General features: G+C 44.5%; 1 protein-coding gene across 4 annotated transcripts in view; it reads left to right on the top strand.

Annotated features, from left to right (window-relative positions):
- The window catches only part of LOC110485936 (regulatory-associated protein of mTOR), a 212,740-nt gene that overhangs the window by 72,033 nt on the left and 123,066 nt on the right, over window positions 1-17,641 (top strand). For all 4 annotated transcript variants that reach the window (XM_036940605.2, XM_036940602.2, XM_036940601.2 and 1 more), the window contains exon 7: window positions 5,565-5,740. In XM_036940605.2, coding sequence (XP_036796500.1) covers window positions 5,565-5,740 — 176 coding nt within the window. The remainder of the gene's footprint in view (window positions 1-5,564; window positions 5,741-17,641) is intronic.

The following is a 17,641-nucleotide window of genomic DNA, read 5'->3' as shown; positions in this document are numbered from 1 at the left end:
AAGTGAATTTACAACACGCAGTTCAATTATTCATAAAGGAGATTGAACGCACTTCAGATTATATGGAATACAGCAGGAAGAGAAAGAGGGCGAGCGAGAGAAGGACAGGGAGGGATGATGAGATGCAGAGAGAGGGGGAGAAAAGGGCGAGCAATACAAAGGGGGAGGATGTAGGGAAAAGAGAAGTGGGAGAGGAAGGGATGGCGAAGGACGAAAGTGTTCCAATGCAGTCAAGAGAGACTGAGAAAAAGACAGACGGATTGTGAGAGGAGACTCATCCTTCACTGTGCAGCAGGAATACCTGCAACACAACTTCTCTCCTCTCACCATCCACCCATTACGTTTTAGAACACCTACTTATTCAAGGGTTTTTCTTTATTTACTATTTTGTAGAATAATAGTGAAGACATCCAAACTATAAAATAACACACATGGAATCATGTAGTAACCAAAAAAGTGTTCAACAAATTAAAATATATTTTATATTTGAGATTTTTCAAATAGCCACCCTTGGCCTTGATAACAGCTTTGCACACTCTTGGCATTCTCTAGACCAGGAATGCTTTTCCTACAGTCTTGTTGGAAAGAAGGACTTCCCACATATGCTGAGCACTTGTTGGCTGCTTCTCCTTCACTCTTTAATTAGGCACACCTGTTAATTGAAATGCATTCCAGGTGACTACCTCATGAACCTGGTTGAGAGAATGCCAAGTGTGCAAAGCTGTTATCAAGGCAAAGGGTGGCTGTTTGAAGAATCTCAAGTTTACTTTTTTTTCGCTCACTACATGATTCCATAAGTGTTATTTCATAATTTGATGTCTTCATTATTATTCAACAATGTATAAAAAGTAAAAATAAAGAAAAACCCTTGAATGAGTACGTGTTCTGAAATGTTTGACCGGTGGTGTATATGTCCAACTCTTACCAGGCTAAGATAGCAGGGGTCACGGCCCGATAGAGGGATGTAGAGATGGAAAGACGGAGGAGAGAGACGAGGCCCATCAATAACACTTAAAGCTGTCAGCGTGTGATAGGCGGTAGAGCAAGGGGGGCGGGCAAGGAAGAGAGAGAGAGAGGGACAGAGGGAGAGATAGCAACAGAGGTCTAGAGCGAAAGGGCAAGGGACAGGGATAGAGTAGTGTTTGCTCCTCAGCTGTTAAAAAGTCTTGGTGTAATTGGCCACTGGGTTCTCTTTGGGTCACTATGGGCTAAAGCTCTTAGCTCCAGCCAGCTGGAACTGTTGTCAAATCAAATTGTATTTGTTGCGTACACGTGTTTAGCTGATGTTATTGTGGGTGTAGCGAAATGCTTGTGTTTCTAGCTCCAACAATGCAGTAATATCTAACAAGTAATGTCAAACAATTACACATAATACAGACATCTAAAGGAATGGAATTAAGAATATATAAATATTTGGGCGAGCAATGTTAGAGCGGCATAAACTAAGATACAGTAGAATAGGATAGAATACAGTATATACATATGAGAAGAGTAATGCAAAATGTGTAAACATTATTAAAGTGACCAGTGATTCCTAGTCTATATAGGGCAGCAGCCTCTAATTTGCTAGTGATGGCTATTTAACAGTCTGATGGCCTTGAAATGGAAGCTGTTTTTAAGTCTCTCGTTCCCAGCTTTGATGCACTTGTACTGACCTCGCCTTCTGGATGATGTATTGCAATATGGGCCATGTGATTGAATGGAATTGAATGTGCCATAACGGAACTGTCTTTTGGGCCTCCCGAGTGGCGCAGTGGTCTAAGGCACTTCATCGCAGTGCTAGCTGTGCCACTAGAGATTCTGGGTTCGAGTCCAGGCTCTGTCCCATCGCGCACTAGCGACTCATGTGGCGGGCCCGGCAGTGCACACTGACACGGTCCGGGTCAAGAAGCGGTGTGGCTGGGTTGTGTTTCGGAGGACGCATGGCTCTCGGACCTTCGCCTCTCCCGAGTCCATACGGGAGTCGCCGCGATGAGACAACACTAACTATCAATTGGATACCATGAAATTGGGGTGAAAAAGGGCTAAACATTTTTTACATAATAAAATAATAAAACGGTCTTTCAATAAAAATAAAAGTGACATTTTGGACAAACCTTATTCAACAACAAATATCAGCTGTCGGAAAGCTAAAGGGCTCCACGTTGCACCTTAGTGCACATCTCCCCCACCTGCACAGCAACAGGAAGAGAGGGATGGGGGAGTGATGGAGAGCGAGTTGGAGGAGGGGGATGGAAAGGTGGATGGTAGTTGGGAGGGGCGGGGATAGATGAAAGAGGAATATTGAAATAGGATGAGGGCGGTAGAGGAAGGAGACAGGTGGAGAGACGGGGAGGGAGGTAGTTCCGGAAGACTATTAAAGATGCATGAAGGTACCAAGGCAGGGAGTCCCTCTCCATCCCTGTTTCCGCTACAGCATAACGCTCTGCAGCAGAGTGGACGAAGAGGGTGGCCCTAGTTCACACACACACACACACACACACACACACACACACACACACACACACACACACACACACACACACACACACACACACAGGGACAGACTTGATCCCACCAAGGGCCTTTTTTTAAAAACCGGGAAATAGGGGGAGTGGTGTGGAAGGATGGGGAGGCCTCTCTCTCCTCTCTCTAACAGACATGCAACCTTCAGGCTTGGTGTCTGAGTGCTCTGTTATGTGCAGTCTGCTTCCTGCTAAATATTTCAGAACTTACTGTATGGAGTCAGCAGTATGATGCTCACCGCATTATCATCTGCTGCGTGGAAATGACTGTGTGTTTGTGTCCGCTTTCCTTTTGGGCGGATGGCGTCTGATTGTCGCGCATTTGTCTGTTGGTATATCTGTTCTCAGTCAATGCACACTTCCGTGTGTGCTTGTTGTCTCCTTGCTCTGTCTGTGTATGTGTTTCTGTGCACGTGTATACCCCCCCTGATTAGTTCTGTGAATTAGTGTACGCCAATTTTTGTAAAAAAAATGTACATACCCCAGTGTGGTGATAAATTTGCATTACAATCATGGAAGGATTATATTTATGAGATTACGATATGTTAATATGCTAATTACCGAAAAGCAGACGGTTTAGGCAGTAATGTGGTATTTACCATGAGGTGTGTTGACCCGTATCACAATATCCCAAATGATTTGTGTAACAATATTGTTCCACCATCGTTGATCCATCGCCATGCATTATAGAGGAGTTAAAACATCCATGCTGCGTTGGTGAGCGTGACATTCCCCATTTCATCATTAAGAAGTGACCGAGAAGATGTAATCGTACGAGACACTGACATGCACAGTGTTCATACGCCAGCACACACACACACACACACACACACACGTCCCTATTAATCCAGACAGGTCTGAGCAGAGCTGTAGGTTTCGTAGTGCTATTTTACGAGTGTGTATCTAAAACGCAATGAAGACTCACGTGGACGTCACACTGAGATGTTAGCTAGCTTGCAGGTCCTACATTTAGTTTCCTTTCTCTGGAGTCTCCTCATTATAACAAGCTACAATTAGAGAGGAAGGCTCTTCTGCCCATAGCTCTGTTGCACCCTGAACTGAGATGTGTAATCATACAACACGCTGAATCTCACACACACACGCACACACACACCTTACTTTTCATGCCTCTGTTCATTTCAATTGAACGTTTTGGAGTGTTGAATTTGCACATCATCGAGGGGGGAAAATCTGGAGAAAAGGCTGGCCTGTCTGTCTGGTTGCGTTTCAGTGTGTCTGTTTACCAGATAGCCCTTAGGAAAACATGACCAGCCTTCCATCGTCTGCACTCTGGCCTGAGAGGCGTTAATAAATCAAAAATAAGCCTAGGTTTACCAAGCCTTGCATCAGATGTTGAGGAGTTGATTATGAGGAGAATTGAGCTATTTTCACCTCACTTTTTCCAGATTGTGTGAGTGCAGTGTGAGTGCAGTGTGAGTGCAGTGTGAGTGCAGTGTGAGTGCAGCGTGAGTGCAGCGTGAGTGCAGCGTGAGTGCAGCGTGAGTGCAGCGTGAGTGCAGCGTGAGTGCAGCACATTCCCTTCTCTCCCTATAGCCTAAGGAGATGTGAGGACAGCCTGATCAACTGGGCATGTGTCCCTGGTCTACTGCGCTGTATGTAAGTGTTTGGGTTGACACTTTGAAGAAGACCTTTCACTTCCTTTCTGCACAGCAATTCTAGCCAGCTTTAAAAACAAGTGTTTTTAGCACTTATAAGCAGTTATTTCCCTGTTCTCTCACGGATGTAATGGTACTAGGAGTGGCAGGTAAATCTCAATCTCCTGTGTGCAATGAAATGTCCCACTCTTCAGCACGCGGTACCATCCATCTACCGTAACGCTAGCTATCATAAGGCTAGACGGACAAAGTGCTTAAAATTGTATTGCATTCTATCATATGCATCAGCTATGTCATCAGTACAAAATCTCCAGATCCTTGCCTGAAACTTGGCCGCACGTCACGTGTTGTTAGTCATTAGAAGATTTAGGCTGCGCCAGAATTGTAGAATTATGGCAGAACTCACACATTTGAAGCTCGAAAGTACAAGCGCTTCAGTCATAAGTCTGAAGTATTTATAAGCCCGGGGAGTCTGTGGTCAAACAGCCCTGGGTGAGGAGGGGAAGGGAGCACTCCGAGGTCGTCAAATGAAAAATGGAGCTCACCTCCACAAGCTGCCTAGAGGCAGACTGACATCAAACCAGGTCTGGATGGAACTGTACACCCATACCAGGAGTAGACACACACACATACGCACGCACATACACTCGGGCACAAACGTACACACACACCTGTCCATTCCACACACACACACACACACACGCTCTCTCACACCTTTGTATTCATGGCATTGTACAGGTGGGTCCAGCTCCCCAGAATGATAATATAATTTGATCCAGTATCTGCTCCAGAGGCTGTTTGTTCAGAATACACTATGCTATCGGACACCTCCGCCACCCTGAACTCCAAAAGCTCTCTTCCACATCTCATTACCGGGTGATAGCAGAAGTTTATAGGAGTGAGAGGATCCAATGTCCTAAAGGTTTTCACTCCCTCTCTCTGACCTGCACATCCCTCTGGCCTATTATCTGTCTCTTCTCTTTTCTGCTGGTTCTCTTCTTGTTCTTTTATCTGGTCCTCTTTCTCTTGCTCGGTGTTACCATCTCTGTTTTTTTTTGTTTGTTTCCTTCTCTCTTGTTCTGTCATCTTGTTCTGTGTCTACTGTTATTTCTCTTTCCCTTTACCTCTCTTTTTCGCTCTTTGACTTTATTTACATTTGAGTCAGTTAGCAGCGCTCTTATCCAGAATGACTTACATTTTAGGGGGGGGGGGTCTAGTGTGCGAGTTCAGTATTACTTATTGTCTCTATTATGCCATGGTGTTCTCTGTTTGTCTGGACCTTTTTTTATTTGATTTTTGAATAAGAACTAATATTTTATTCCGACGGGGATAGCATGGAATCGGTGTGTCCGTCTGTGCAGCTAATCTGTTTGACCTGTGTCTCTGTATAGCCTATCCCTCTATTAGCCTCATCTCCAATCCAAGTCTTTTTGTCCTCTTCCAGGTGGCAGCCATTAACCCCAACCACCCCCTGGCCCAGATGCCTCTCCCCCCTTCCATGAAGAACTGTATCCAGCTGGCTGCCTGCGAGGCCTCAGAGCTACTGCCCATGAACCCTGACCTCCCCGCTGACCTCTTCACCTCTTGCCTCACCACGCCCATCAAGATCGCCCTGCGCTGGTAAGAGCCACAGTGGACCAGCCAATAGATGGATCACTCCAACTTAAAACTCCTTATTCTCAGACACCCTGTCTAAGCGGCATACTTTCCTTGTTCAATGATATTATTATGCCAAATAAAGTATTTAGATATATTTTCCACAAGTATGGTCATTAGTAGACATCCCTGCTCTCTAAAGCATTGATGCGTCATTAGTTTTGAACATATTTGAACATACTGTACTTCGGGGGAATATATTGGTATGGCCTTCATTTGACATACTAATATAATTGGATATCATTCCATATTCCGTTGTATTTTCTGCCTCTAGTGCTGTCTCTGTGTGGTACAGCTGATTTAGTATGTAGATCACACTGAGGGGAGTCTTGCTTACCAACCACAGGTGATTTCATCACCTCTAAAGATCCCCTGTCACTTTACCATGCGTGCCCACACACACACGGCCATCTGTATGATGTGTCATTTATGTAATGATTGAGTGACGATTAGGGTCGTAGGGCACAACAATATAGTTGTGGGTTGATGTCTGGCAGAGGAGGTGGTTCAACTGGTACGCTAGCACAGGAATCCTCTTGGGAAAGGGTCACGGTCAGTTTGTCTAAAGGGGAGAAAATGGACATTGAATTAAGATGTCACCCATGTTCAACTTCATGGTGTGTTTTTTTGCTCTTTGCCTAATGAACATGACTCTGGCATCGCGGTGTTCTCTGTAGTGTGTTTTCTCCTCTGTTGCTCATGAGTAGAGACCTCAGAATTCTCTGTCTATCCAATCATCAGTGTATTTTCTTTGCGTGTGTGGGTGTGTGTGTCATTGCCGAGATGGCAGTAACTAAGTTCATGAAATTAGTTTGGTATTCACAATGGGATTAGGCCACGGGCCCAAATCTATCTCATCTATCTATCCAATCTGTGCATATTAAACGGGATGCTCCATAAGCCGGAACATCTCTCTCCTCACTTTCATTGTCTGTCTATTCAATTCAAAGGGTTTTATTGGCATGGGAAACATGTTTACATTGCCAAAGCCCATGAAATAGCTCATAAACAAAAGTTAAATAAACAATACATGAACAGGAAACATTGCAGTCACACAAGTTCCAAAGGAATAGACACATTTCAAATGTCATATTGTGGCTGTATACAGTGTTGTAACGATGTGCAAATAGTTAAAAGGAAAATAAATCAACATAAATATGGGTTGTATTTACAATAGGGTTTGTTCTTCACTTGTTGCCCTTTTCTTGTGGCAACAGGTCACAAATCTTGCTGCTGTGATGGCACACCGTGGTATTTAACCCAATATATATGGGAGTTATATTGGACTTGTTTTTGAATTCTTTGTGGGTCTGTGTAATCCAAGGGAAATATGTGTCAAGTATGATCATACATTTGGAATATGAAGGGGTAAGGAAGTGCAGCTCAGTTTTCTCACCTCATTTTGTGGGCAGTGTGTACAAAACCTGTCTTCTCTTGAGAGCCAGGTCTGCCTACGGCGGCCTCTCTCAATAGCAAGGCTATGAGCACTGAGTCTGTACGTAGTCAAAGCTTTTCTTAATGTTGGGTCAGTCAGTGGTCAAGTATTCTGCCACTGTGTGCTCTGTTTAGGGCCAAATAGCGTTCTAGTTTGCTCTTTCCAACGTGTCGTATAATTATCTTTTTGTTTTCTCATGATTTGGTTGCGTCTAATTGTGTTGCTGCCTGGGGCTCTGTTTGTGTTTGTGAACAGAGCCCCAGGACCAGCTGCTTAGGGGACTCTTCTCCAGGTTCAGCTCTCTGTAGGTGATGGCTTTGTTATGGAAGGTTTGGGAATCGCTTCCTTTTAGGTGGTTGTCGAATTTCTTGATATTATGCAGTTCATTTGGCTTTGATGCCTCATGATTGAGTATTGCTCTGTTCTAGTAGACTGTGGTTTTGCTGTGATCTGATAGGTGTGTCAGTGGGCTGACTGTGAACTATCTGAGAGACTCTGGCTTGAGGTCAGTGATGAAGTAATCTACAGTACTACTGCCAAGGGATGATCTGTAGGTGAACCTACCGTAAGAGTCCCCTCGACGCCTACCATTGACTATGTACTGACTCAAAGTGAGACAGCTGCAGGAGTTGTGATCTGTTTTTGTTGGTTGTTTTGTTCTAGTTGTGTCTAGGGGGGCATATTTGGGAGGGAATGTCACCTCCAGGTAGGTGTTTGCCCACTGTGTGTCAAGAGTGTCAGGTTCTTGTCCGGTTCTGGTATTTATCTACCAAGGGAATTCTCTTCGATTATAGTCACAGTCGTATATATATCCCCCCCCCCCCAAAGCAGACACATCGATGGCCCTGAACAAACTTTATTTGACTCTATGTAAACTGGAAACCACATATCCTGAGACTGCATTCATTGTAGCTGGGGATTTTAACAAGGCTAATCTGAAAACAAGACTCCCTAAATTCTATCAGCATATCGATTGCGCAACCAGGGCTGGTAAAACCCTGGATCAATGTTATTCTAACTTCCGCGACGCATATAAAGCCCTCCCCCGCCCTCCTTTCGGAAAAGCTGACCACAACTCCATTTTGTTGCTTCCAGCCGACAGACAGAAATTAAAACAAGAAGCTCCCGCGCTCAGGTCTGTTCAACGCTGGTCCGACCAATCTGATTCCAGGCACAGTCCTGGGAAATGCTTGCGTTCACCGACCTGTATGGTGGTAGTTTGAACTTATTTTTCTGGTAGCAGGGTGGCAATAACCACTTGTGCGTTGGGGAAAGTGGAAAATGCTTTTTCAATCACTCCCTTGAGTGCTGTGGCCACCCTTTCCTGCCTCGCTCTCAGGTCGTTTGTGCCTGTGTGTATTATGATGTGGCTGGGGACCCTAGTCGGTCCTCTGACAGCTGCTCCAGGGTACCCCGAGTGTTCGGACACCAGAGTTTAGCCACTTTGGTGTTTTGGTCAAAGTTTCCTCTCATCAATGCATTTCCCATTTGAGTCAATGAGGAGCGCAATCTCTGGGCTCTGTGTGTCCTCAGTGGGGTTATTGTCAGGAGAGCTATCTGGTGGGGGCTGGTACCAAGGAGGGGGAGTCTGCTGTGTTGGTGGATCCTGCCTTGTCTGTCCTGCTGTGGCGTTAAGGCTGTGGTTGAGGTCTGAAGTGGGCTGTTCAGTTGGCTTCTCTGGGAGGATGGCTAGCTCTCTCTCTCATGAGTGGTGGATTGTCACAACTCTGCTTTCTCACCTCCTCCTGCAGTGCTGTGAGCTGTGCCATGTGTTCCTCGTTCTCCTCCTCCAAGTTCTCTCACCTCAGACCGGAGTGCAGCCAGCTTTCTCGCACAGCAGTCCATCTCCACCTTCAGCCCTCTGGGTACTGTGTGTGTGAGTGGGGGGGTTGTGCTGGCCTGTTTTGTGTGTCTGTGCTGTCTGGAGAGTGTGGACTAGCTCTCTGAGCGCCACCATGTCTCTCTCAAGCTCAGTGAATGTATCCCTCTCAGTGATGGAGGAGCAGTGCAAATGTGGGACCTGGTTGTGTTTAGTGCTGGGGGGGGGGGTGTGTGTGTGAGACTATCCTCGTCTGCAGGACAGTTTGAAGAGGTGTGATCAGACTCGCTCGAGGTGGGGGAGTCGTCACCGAGAGAAATCTTCTCCTGCCGTGCTCTCGCTGTGATTCTGTGGAAGTCCTTCTGGAAATGTATGACGCTGCCCTGCAACACCACTGTTCCATTTCCTACAGGTTGACAGAGGGTGTCTCAGGGTCCTCGTTTTCCACTATTCTGATTTTAACCACCCTCTGCCAATACCCTCTTAAAAGAGGGGCAGTATGCTCTTATAGGTGTGTGCCATGCCCAGGGATGGTCCCTGTGGAAGATTAGGTTGCTTACTTTCCCATTTTTTTTTAGCAGTCAGGAAATAGTGTCTCTGGATTGTCCATGAGAAGCTTTTCTTTGCACTTTCTTTCCGTGCCTTGTCATTTTTTATATCCAAGGGCTACTGGACTGTGGTGACCTCTGCACAGAGGGAAGCCATGCTGCAGGGGGGGAAAGAGGCCTCTGCATTTGGGTGGGGGAGGGACACTGCTGGATGAAAGCTCTCTAGGAGTGGCAACATGTATGCCAGGCCCTTTCATGTTAGGTTGAATGTCTGGTGTACCATACAACTTCAATTAATAGCCCATGCGTTTATTGGCTTCCATCACTGAACACAACCAGCGCCTCCCCTCACCTTGCAGTCTCGCCCTCGTCTGATCCGCCTAGCAGTCTCGCCCTCGTCTGATCCGCCTAGCAGTCTTGCCCTTCATTGAAGGAGGGAATTATTTTATAAAGACTTAAGAAGTATTTGACTTTAACTGTAATGTTGCAGGGTGGCCAACCATCCTCCCAGGAGAGCTACTGAGTGTGCAGGTTCTTGGTCCAGCCCTGCTCAAACATAACCAATTTGTTTAAAAAAATCAGCTGCTCAACAGGGCCTTGGTAGGCTGACTCTGGTGTGTTTGTGCAGGGCTGGATTAAAAGCATGCCACGCAGTAGGTCCCCAGTTGGAGGGTTGACGGCCCACATGCGTTTTGTACTGTGGCCTACTAGTGCAGTATTATACTTTGTGGTGGGTTAAGTGCCTTGCTCAAGGCCACAACGGCTGGAGACACTTTATAATACATGGGCTCAGAGAGCAGCAGCCTTCCATTGTTAATACCAGTGATACTGTAATAGTGAATATAATTTTGTGAAGTGGTTCCTAGCATCAAACAGCACCATTTTCAGTCACCTTTTTGGCCCGTGGTGTTATTGGGGGGGGGGGGGGGTGGCACAAGTGATTTGAGCTTTCTGCCCAACTTGTCCGAAATATAAATTCTCATGTGAAATTGGAGTTCCTCGATCCAAAATGGCTGTCGCAATGTCCGATTGATAGAATAAATTGTTCTTCTGGTAGTTGCTGTTCTCCATTTGACTCCTTAGAAATGACAAGGTCATGCCAGTTTGTGAAGCATTTCAGAGTAGACATTGTATTTGCAAAGCACTGTTTGCCAGATTCTAACATCATAAATGCTTTAGCAGGTTGTGAGCCCTTTGTAAATATCATTGACTGATGACGCTGAGATATGTGGGTGAGGAGGACGGGCAAACTTCAAGATGTACTCATAGGACATTTAAAAAGCAATTATTTTTTGTCAATAACACACTGGATTTCGATATTCTATTATTACTGAAGGTCAACATATAAGACTTACGCTGAGTCCCAAATGGCACCATAATCCCTATATAGTCCCTTCAGACCAGAGACTTTTGGGGGCCCTATTTTGACCTTCAGTTTAATGAGGTCTCTGTAGTGTCATTAATATGAATGACTTTAAAAACAGCAATTTCTGGATTTTGTTGGATTAACAATCAGGAATAGATTGGTCTCCGATGGTCTCAGGTGTGCACACCCACGTAGAGACACGCGCCACTCATGGTTTTTCAATCAAAGGATGAAGTGTAGGCTAATGGCTACTAAAAATGGCAGTTTCTGAGGAAAGTGAAAGACTGGAGTAGACATTTCCTCTTCTGTATCAACTCTTTTCATACTCAAAGGATCCGTTATAGTGGGATGCATTGGTGTACAATAGTACGTTTTAGAGGCATGGAATTCCCAGTGTCAACATTAAACTGGTCTGGTAAAAATAAAGTTTAGTGATGAAGTAATTTAACTGTAGATAATATTTATATAGCCAAGTCTAATTGCTTAAGGATTTGATAGTCTTAGAGTAAACGTCATTGGATTGGTCATAACAGATGTTTTCCAATTCTAGAAATATCTATTATCAGCCCTTGAGGCTGCAGTGAAATCTGCCTCTCGCTCACTCTCACCCGGTCTCCCCTCCATGCTGAAAGAGGCGTGCTTCTCTCCTTAGCTAATTGCATTCAGCCCGGAGTGGAAAAAAACCCAGATGAAGGCTCACCAAGACGTCAAGGCCTCTGCTTCCAAACCTGCAGAAATATTACACAGAGGAAAGTGAACGAAAGAGGGAAGGGGGATGAGAGGGAGAGAGCGAATGAACATAGGGAGAGATGCAGAGAGAGGGCTTCCTTGCTTACCAGAGCAAGAAAATCATTACTCATTTCCCTGTTAATGGAGGGGGGGGAGAGAAGAGTGTAAAAGGGGGGATAAAAACAAAGGGAAAGGTATGAGGCAGGAAAGAAGAGAGGAAAGGCGGGAAGGGGAGAGGAAAGTAGTGGAGACGAGAGAAGCGGACAAGAAGGAAGGATGAGAAGGTTCTGAGGAGGAAGGAAAAGAGGGGAGAAGAGAGCAGGGTTAAATAAGGATTGTTATGCTTGATGGAGTCCGCATGCTTATCCACAGCCGCTGGAAGTAGGGGTGCTGCAGCGCCCTTTTGAGCAATGAAAAAAATAAGAATAAAATGTCTGCTTTTTTAAAAACCAACTTAGTGCACTAAGCCTCATATTGCTGTATGAGCGGAGAGTGAGAAAAAAGATACTTGTCAGCAGAACGGGGAGAGAAATCTTCCCATAACCATTTGCTTATCAGAAGGTTGGGAGCATCATATGGCCTCGTGTGACTGTAGCTGAGTAGCTGCATCTTCCTGCTGAATCTTTAAAGAACACTCCTGTTCTGCTGCTCCTTCTGACCACACTCCTCATGCCAACCCTGCCACCTGGGCATCATGTGTGTTTTCACTAAGGAAGGTCTGACATAGTCACACAAGCAAGCACAAACTCAAGCAAGTGCACACACACAGAGGCAGGCACAGAAACGTGCACATATGCACACAAACGTGCACATATACACAGGCATGCACGTTTATGTGTGCGTGCATGAGCAGGGTTTAACGTGAAGAAATATGCTTTCTCTCTACATTCAGCTATTTATAGGCTATATTTGGTTATTATAATATACAACAAACAGGCTCATTGTGTTCAGGACAACCCAGGGTAAAACGCTGTCTGTGTGCGGCCTTCCTGCTGCCTGCGCGCAGATCTCTCACACCTAAAAAACAAAGTACTTTAAAATGTGTTAAATAACATGACTTGCCAACACCATTTAGTAGAAAGAAAACACATCTTCCACTAGGAATCGATTCCTAAGATTCAGTATTTTTTAAATGACTAGACTGATTAGTTGCCACACTTCCTGGAACGCAAACACTGTCTTTCATAGCGAGCTAGCGAGGGACGGAGAGAGAGGGGAGGGGCACAGTATAGACAGGTTGGCCTCCAGGCAGACAGTCAGAACCGTGCACTAGGCCCATCTATCAGCAATCAAAAGCTGATGTATTTCTGCAATTTCTTAGCTTGCAATGTCTTGCAACTTCAGTAAAGTAGAGCATATCATCAATGAATAGGCTAGGATATTCTACATGCAATAGACTGAATACTGAACACACTCTCACATCATTAGCAAAGAGAAAGAGCGGGTGAGCCAGCAATTTATTGAAAATAAATACAGAAATATAATTTACGTAAGTATTCACACCAGAGTCAATACTTTGTAGAAGCACCTTTAGCGCCGGTTACAGCTTTCTTTTGGGTAAGTCTCTAAGAGCTTTGCACACCTGGATTGTACATCATTTGCCAATCTTTTTACAAAAAATTTAAAATTTTATTTTTTATTTTTTACAAATACTTCAACCGCTTTCAAGTTTATTCTTTATCATTGCTTGACATCCATTTTCAAGTCTTGCCGTAGATTTTCAAGCCGATTTAAGTCAAATCTGTAAATAAGCCACTCAGGAAGATTCAACGTTGTCTAACACCTGTGCAGATTTTGCCTTGCGTTTTAGGTTTTGTTCTGCTTAAAGGTACATTTTTCTCCCAGCGTCTGTTGGAAAGCAGACAGAACCAGGTTTTCATCTAGGATTTTGCATGTGCTTATAGCTGTATTTCGTTTCTTTTTATCCTAAAAAAACTCCCTAGTCCTTGCCGATGACAAGCATACCTATAACATTATGCAGCCACCACCATGCTTGAAAATATGAAGAGTGGTACTCGGTGATGTGTTGTGTTGTTTTTGCCCCAAACGCAACGTGTATTCAGGATGAAAAGTTAATTTCTTTGACACATGTTTTTGCAATTTTAGTGCCTTATTGCAAACAGGATGCATGTTCCAAACAGGATGCATGTTTTGGAATATTTTTATTCTATACTGGCTACCTCCTTTTCACTCAGTCTTTTAGGTTAGTATTGCGGAGTAACTACAATGTTGTTGAACCGTCCTCAGTTTTCTTCTATCACAACCATTCAACTGTAACTGTCTTAAAGTCACCACTGGCCTCATGGTGAAATCCCTGAGCGGTTTCCTTCCTCTCCAGCAACTGAGTTAGGAAGGACGTCTGTGTCTTTGTAGTGACTGGGTGTGTTGATACACCATCCAAAGTGTAACTAATAACTTCACCATGCTCAAAGGGATATTCAGAGTCTGCTTTTTTTAAATGTTGACCCATCTACCAATAGGTGCCCTTCTATGCGAGACTTTGGAAAACCTCCCAGGACTCTATGGTTGAATCTGTATTTAAATTCCCTGCTCGACTGAGGGACCTTACAGATAACAAAATGTATGTGTGGGGTACAGAGATTAAGTCGTCATTAAAAAAAAAAATCTGTCCATGCAACTTTTTATGTGACTTATTAAGCAAATCTTTACTCCAGAGCTTATTTAGGCTTGCCATAACAAAGGGGTTAAATACTTTCAAATACTTTGACATTTCAGCTCTTCGTTTATTCATTTGTAAAAATGTCTAAAAACATAATTCCACTTTGGCGTTATGGGGTGTTGTGTTTAGGCCAGTTGTGGCCAGTTGTGTTGAGGCCAGTTAATGAATTTTAAATTCAGGCTGTACCAACAAAAAAAGTCAAGGGGCGTGAATACTTTCAGAAGGCACTGTACCTTAAAGTAGGGAGCTGCATTGATCTCTGTCGGATCCAGCAAGTCCTCCGGGTATCCCGCGAGTCTCAGCAGAGAGAATTGCGGCGAGGTTTGCATTTTTCATGCTGCTAGCCGGAGCATGGGGTCAGACAGACGACTTTGGGATGAAACTATTTTGGTTGTCCAGCAGATTATTTGGAAATGGTTGTCTTTCTCCTTTGTGTGGCTTAGTCTACCCGTTGTATTAAAAACACACATTTTTAGCATTTTTCACACACTCGTAGCGTCAACTTTAGTAGCCTGCCTCTCCTAGTTGGGCGTGAGAGTTCAAGTGCACCTACGTGTGGTCTCATTGGCGGGGAATCACATGGCTGTTACTCAAAATGAAATTAACTTAAATATGATTAGACTGGAGTTTACTACAGTGTCTGTAAATAAATATTGATCATGGAAATAAGTGGAAGGTGCTCAACCAACGTGAGCAGAGGTGCAATCAAAGATTTCTATTATCAATGAAAAGGAACAAGGCGCACATGTTAGGCTATATTGGTGACCGAGTGTTGATTACCCATTTATTTGTTTGTCTGCAAATCATCCTACTAAAAGGTACACTATATACACAAAATTATGTGGACGACCACTTTACATTTGGGTGTATAAAATCGAGCACACAGCCATGCAATCTCCATAGGAAAAAACATTGACAGTAGAATGGCCTTACTGAAGGGCTCAGTGAATTTCAGCATGGCACAGTTATAGGAGGCCACCTTTCCAACAAGTCAGTTTGTCAAATTTCTGCCCTGGTTAACGGCAAGTGCTGTTATTGTGAAGTGGAAACGTCTAGGAGCAACAACAGTGGTAGGCCACACAAGCTTCCAGAACGGGACCATCGAGTGCTGAACCGTGTAAAAATCTGTCCTCGGTGGCACACTCACTACTGAGTTCCAAACTGCCCCTGGAAGCAACATCAGTACAATAACTGTTTTTCATGGCCGAGCAGCCACACAAGCCTAAGGTTACTATGTGCAATGCCAAGCGTTGGCTGGAGTTGTGTAAAGCTTGCCGCCATTGGATTCTGAGCAGTGGAAAAGCATTCTCTGGGGTGATGGATCACGCTTCACCATCTGGCAGTCCGACAGACAAATCTGTTTTTGGCGGATGCCAGGAGAACACTACCTGCCTGAATGCATAGTGCCAACTGTAAAGTTTGGTGGAGGAGAAACGATGGTCTGGGGCTGTTTTTCATGGTTCGGTCTAGGCCCCTTAGTTCCAGTTAAGGGAAAACTTAACACTTCAGCATACAATGACATTTTAGACGATTAATTATTTCCAACGTTGTGCGAACAGTTTGGGGAAGGCCCTTTCCTGTTTCAGCCAGACAATGCCCCTGTGCACAAAGCGAGGTCCATACATTGATTGGTGTGGAAGAACATGGGTGGCCTGAACAGAGCCCTGACCTCGACCTCATCGAACACCTTTGGGATGTATTGGAATGCGTACTGCGAGCCTGGCCTAATCACCCAACATCAGTGACTGACCTCACTAATGCTCTTGTGGCTGAATAGGTCCCCGCAGCAATGTTCCATCATCTAGTGGAAAGCTTTCCCAGTAGAGTGGAGGCTGTTATAGCAGCAAAGGGGGGATCAACTCCATATTAATGCCCATGATTTTGGAATGACATGTTCGACGAGCAGGTGTCCATATACTTTTGGTCATGTAGTGTAGGCTCTATCCTCTTTGCAAAACGTATCAAGTGTTGGATCGCATCATTCTTGCTGCTTGCAGTTCAGTAGCCATCCCTGCGAGGTCAGGTGTGTATGTGGTCCCAATGAAATAGAGTAGGCAATAGCCTATGCATGGGCGGAGAAGCACAGGGCAGTTATCTTTCCAAGGAAATGTACTTCCTAAATATGATTAGGCTATAGTTGACAACATTGTGTAGAAATAAATATTGATCATCCATATTTCTGTCTGAAAATCTTCTCACGGCTAAACGGTGGACTATGAAAATTGCTCAAGAGAAAGTGCAAGTCTGTCCTACTCTGCTCACTTCAACTACATCTATCATATTGGGTGTAGCGGGATGAAGAAATCAGTCTCTACCTTGGAGTACCTTAGAATACTTTGGAACTTCCTCAGACTGCCGAGAAAACCCTGGGCTAAAATGCACTGCTGTTTTGAATGCAACTCTGTGTTTTATCAATTCTGTTGCTGTTGTCACCAACCGATTGACTAGTCCATCTTCAAGGAAATCCTAGTCGATCAAAAAACATTTCTGTAGAAAAGCCAACGATTAACTATTGCCACAGAGTTTCGAAACCCAGAAGTGCGACATTGTGAGACTTCCGGGAACACTCGCGAAGTAGGGTAAGTCAACGATTCTTCATTATGTTCATTTTCTAGATCTCTAAAGGCACAATCTAGATTCGAGCCAATGTCTTAAGTTGTTGAACATTGTTATTTCTACAACCTCGTGAAAGTGACAAACTGACAGGTTTCCGTTTTCATCAAAAACAACTTCAAATCGAATGAGTGCTTTTGATTTGACAGCCTGCCCATACGCAGTTCAGCACATGACGACCGTTAGACCCGTTGAGGTGTTTCTGTGCTTCGCTAGCCAACGTCACCATGACATTGGAGAAGCAGTTCCCGCTAAATGCATTTGATTGATTGAACATGTGTTTACTTCCCCACTGTGAAGTCACCACAGAGAAGAACAACAGCTACATTTACATTATACTCTGTGTGTTACACCCTCCCATGTTTCCTCCTTCCCCCCTGTTGACTAAGGAGATGTGAGGACAGAGAGAATGAGTAGTTCGTTTACTGACGCATTTTCATTCAGAATTGATCAGTGTGGTGCCTTTTTGAAGGTGTACTGTCATTCACAACATCCTAGATAATGAAAAGAAGCTACTTGAGTTGACAGGAAAGGCTAAGTTTTCAGGAGGGAAGCGAAGGTCGCGCTCATGCATGCACGAAAGTGTGCACACGCGTGTACTTTTCTTTTTCTGTTATGTGTGTTTGCATGATTGTGAGAACTTAGCTTCCTTAGCGAAAACACACACCATCCCCA

This window comes from Oncorhynchus mykiss, chromosome 13 (genome assembly GCF_057628025.1).
Source record: "Oncorhynchus mykiss isolate SJ-2025 chromosome 13, ASM5762802v1, whole genome shotgun sequence".
NCBI lineage: Eukaryota > Metazoa > Chordata > Actinopteri > Salmoniformes > Salmonidae > Oncorhynchus > Oncorhynchus mykiss.
The sequence above is the reverse complement of the archived record's forward strand: the minus strand, read 5'-3'. Positions and strand labels throughout refer to the sequence as shown.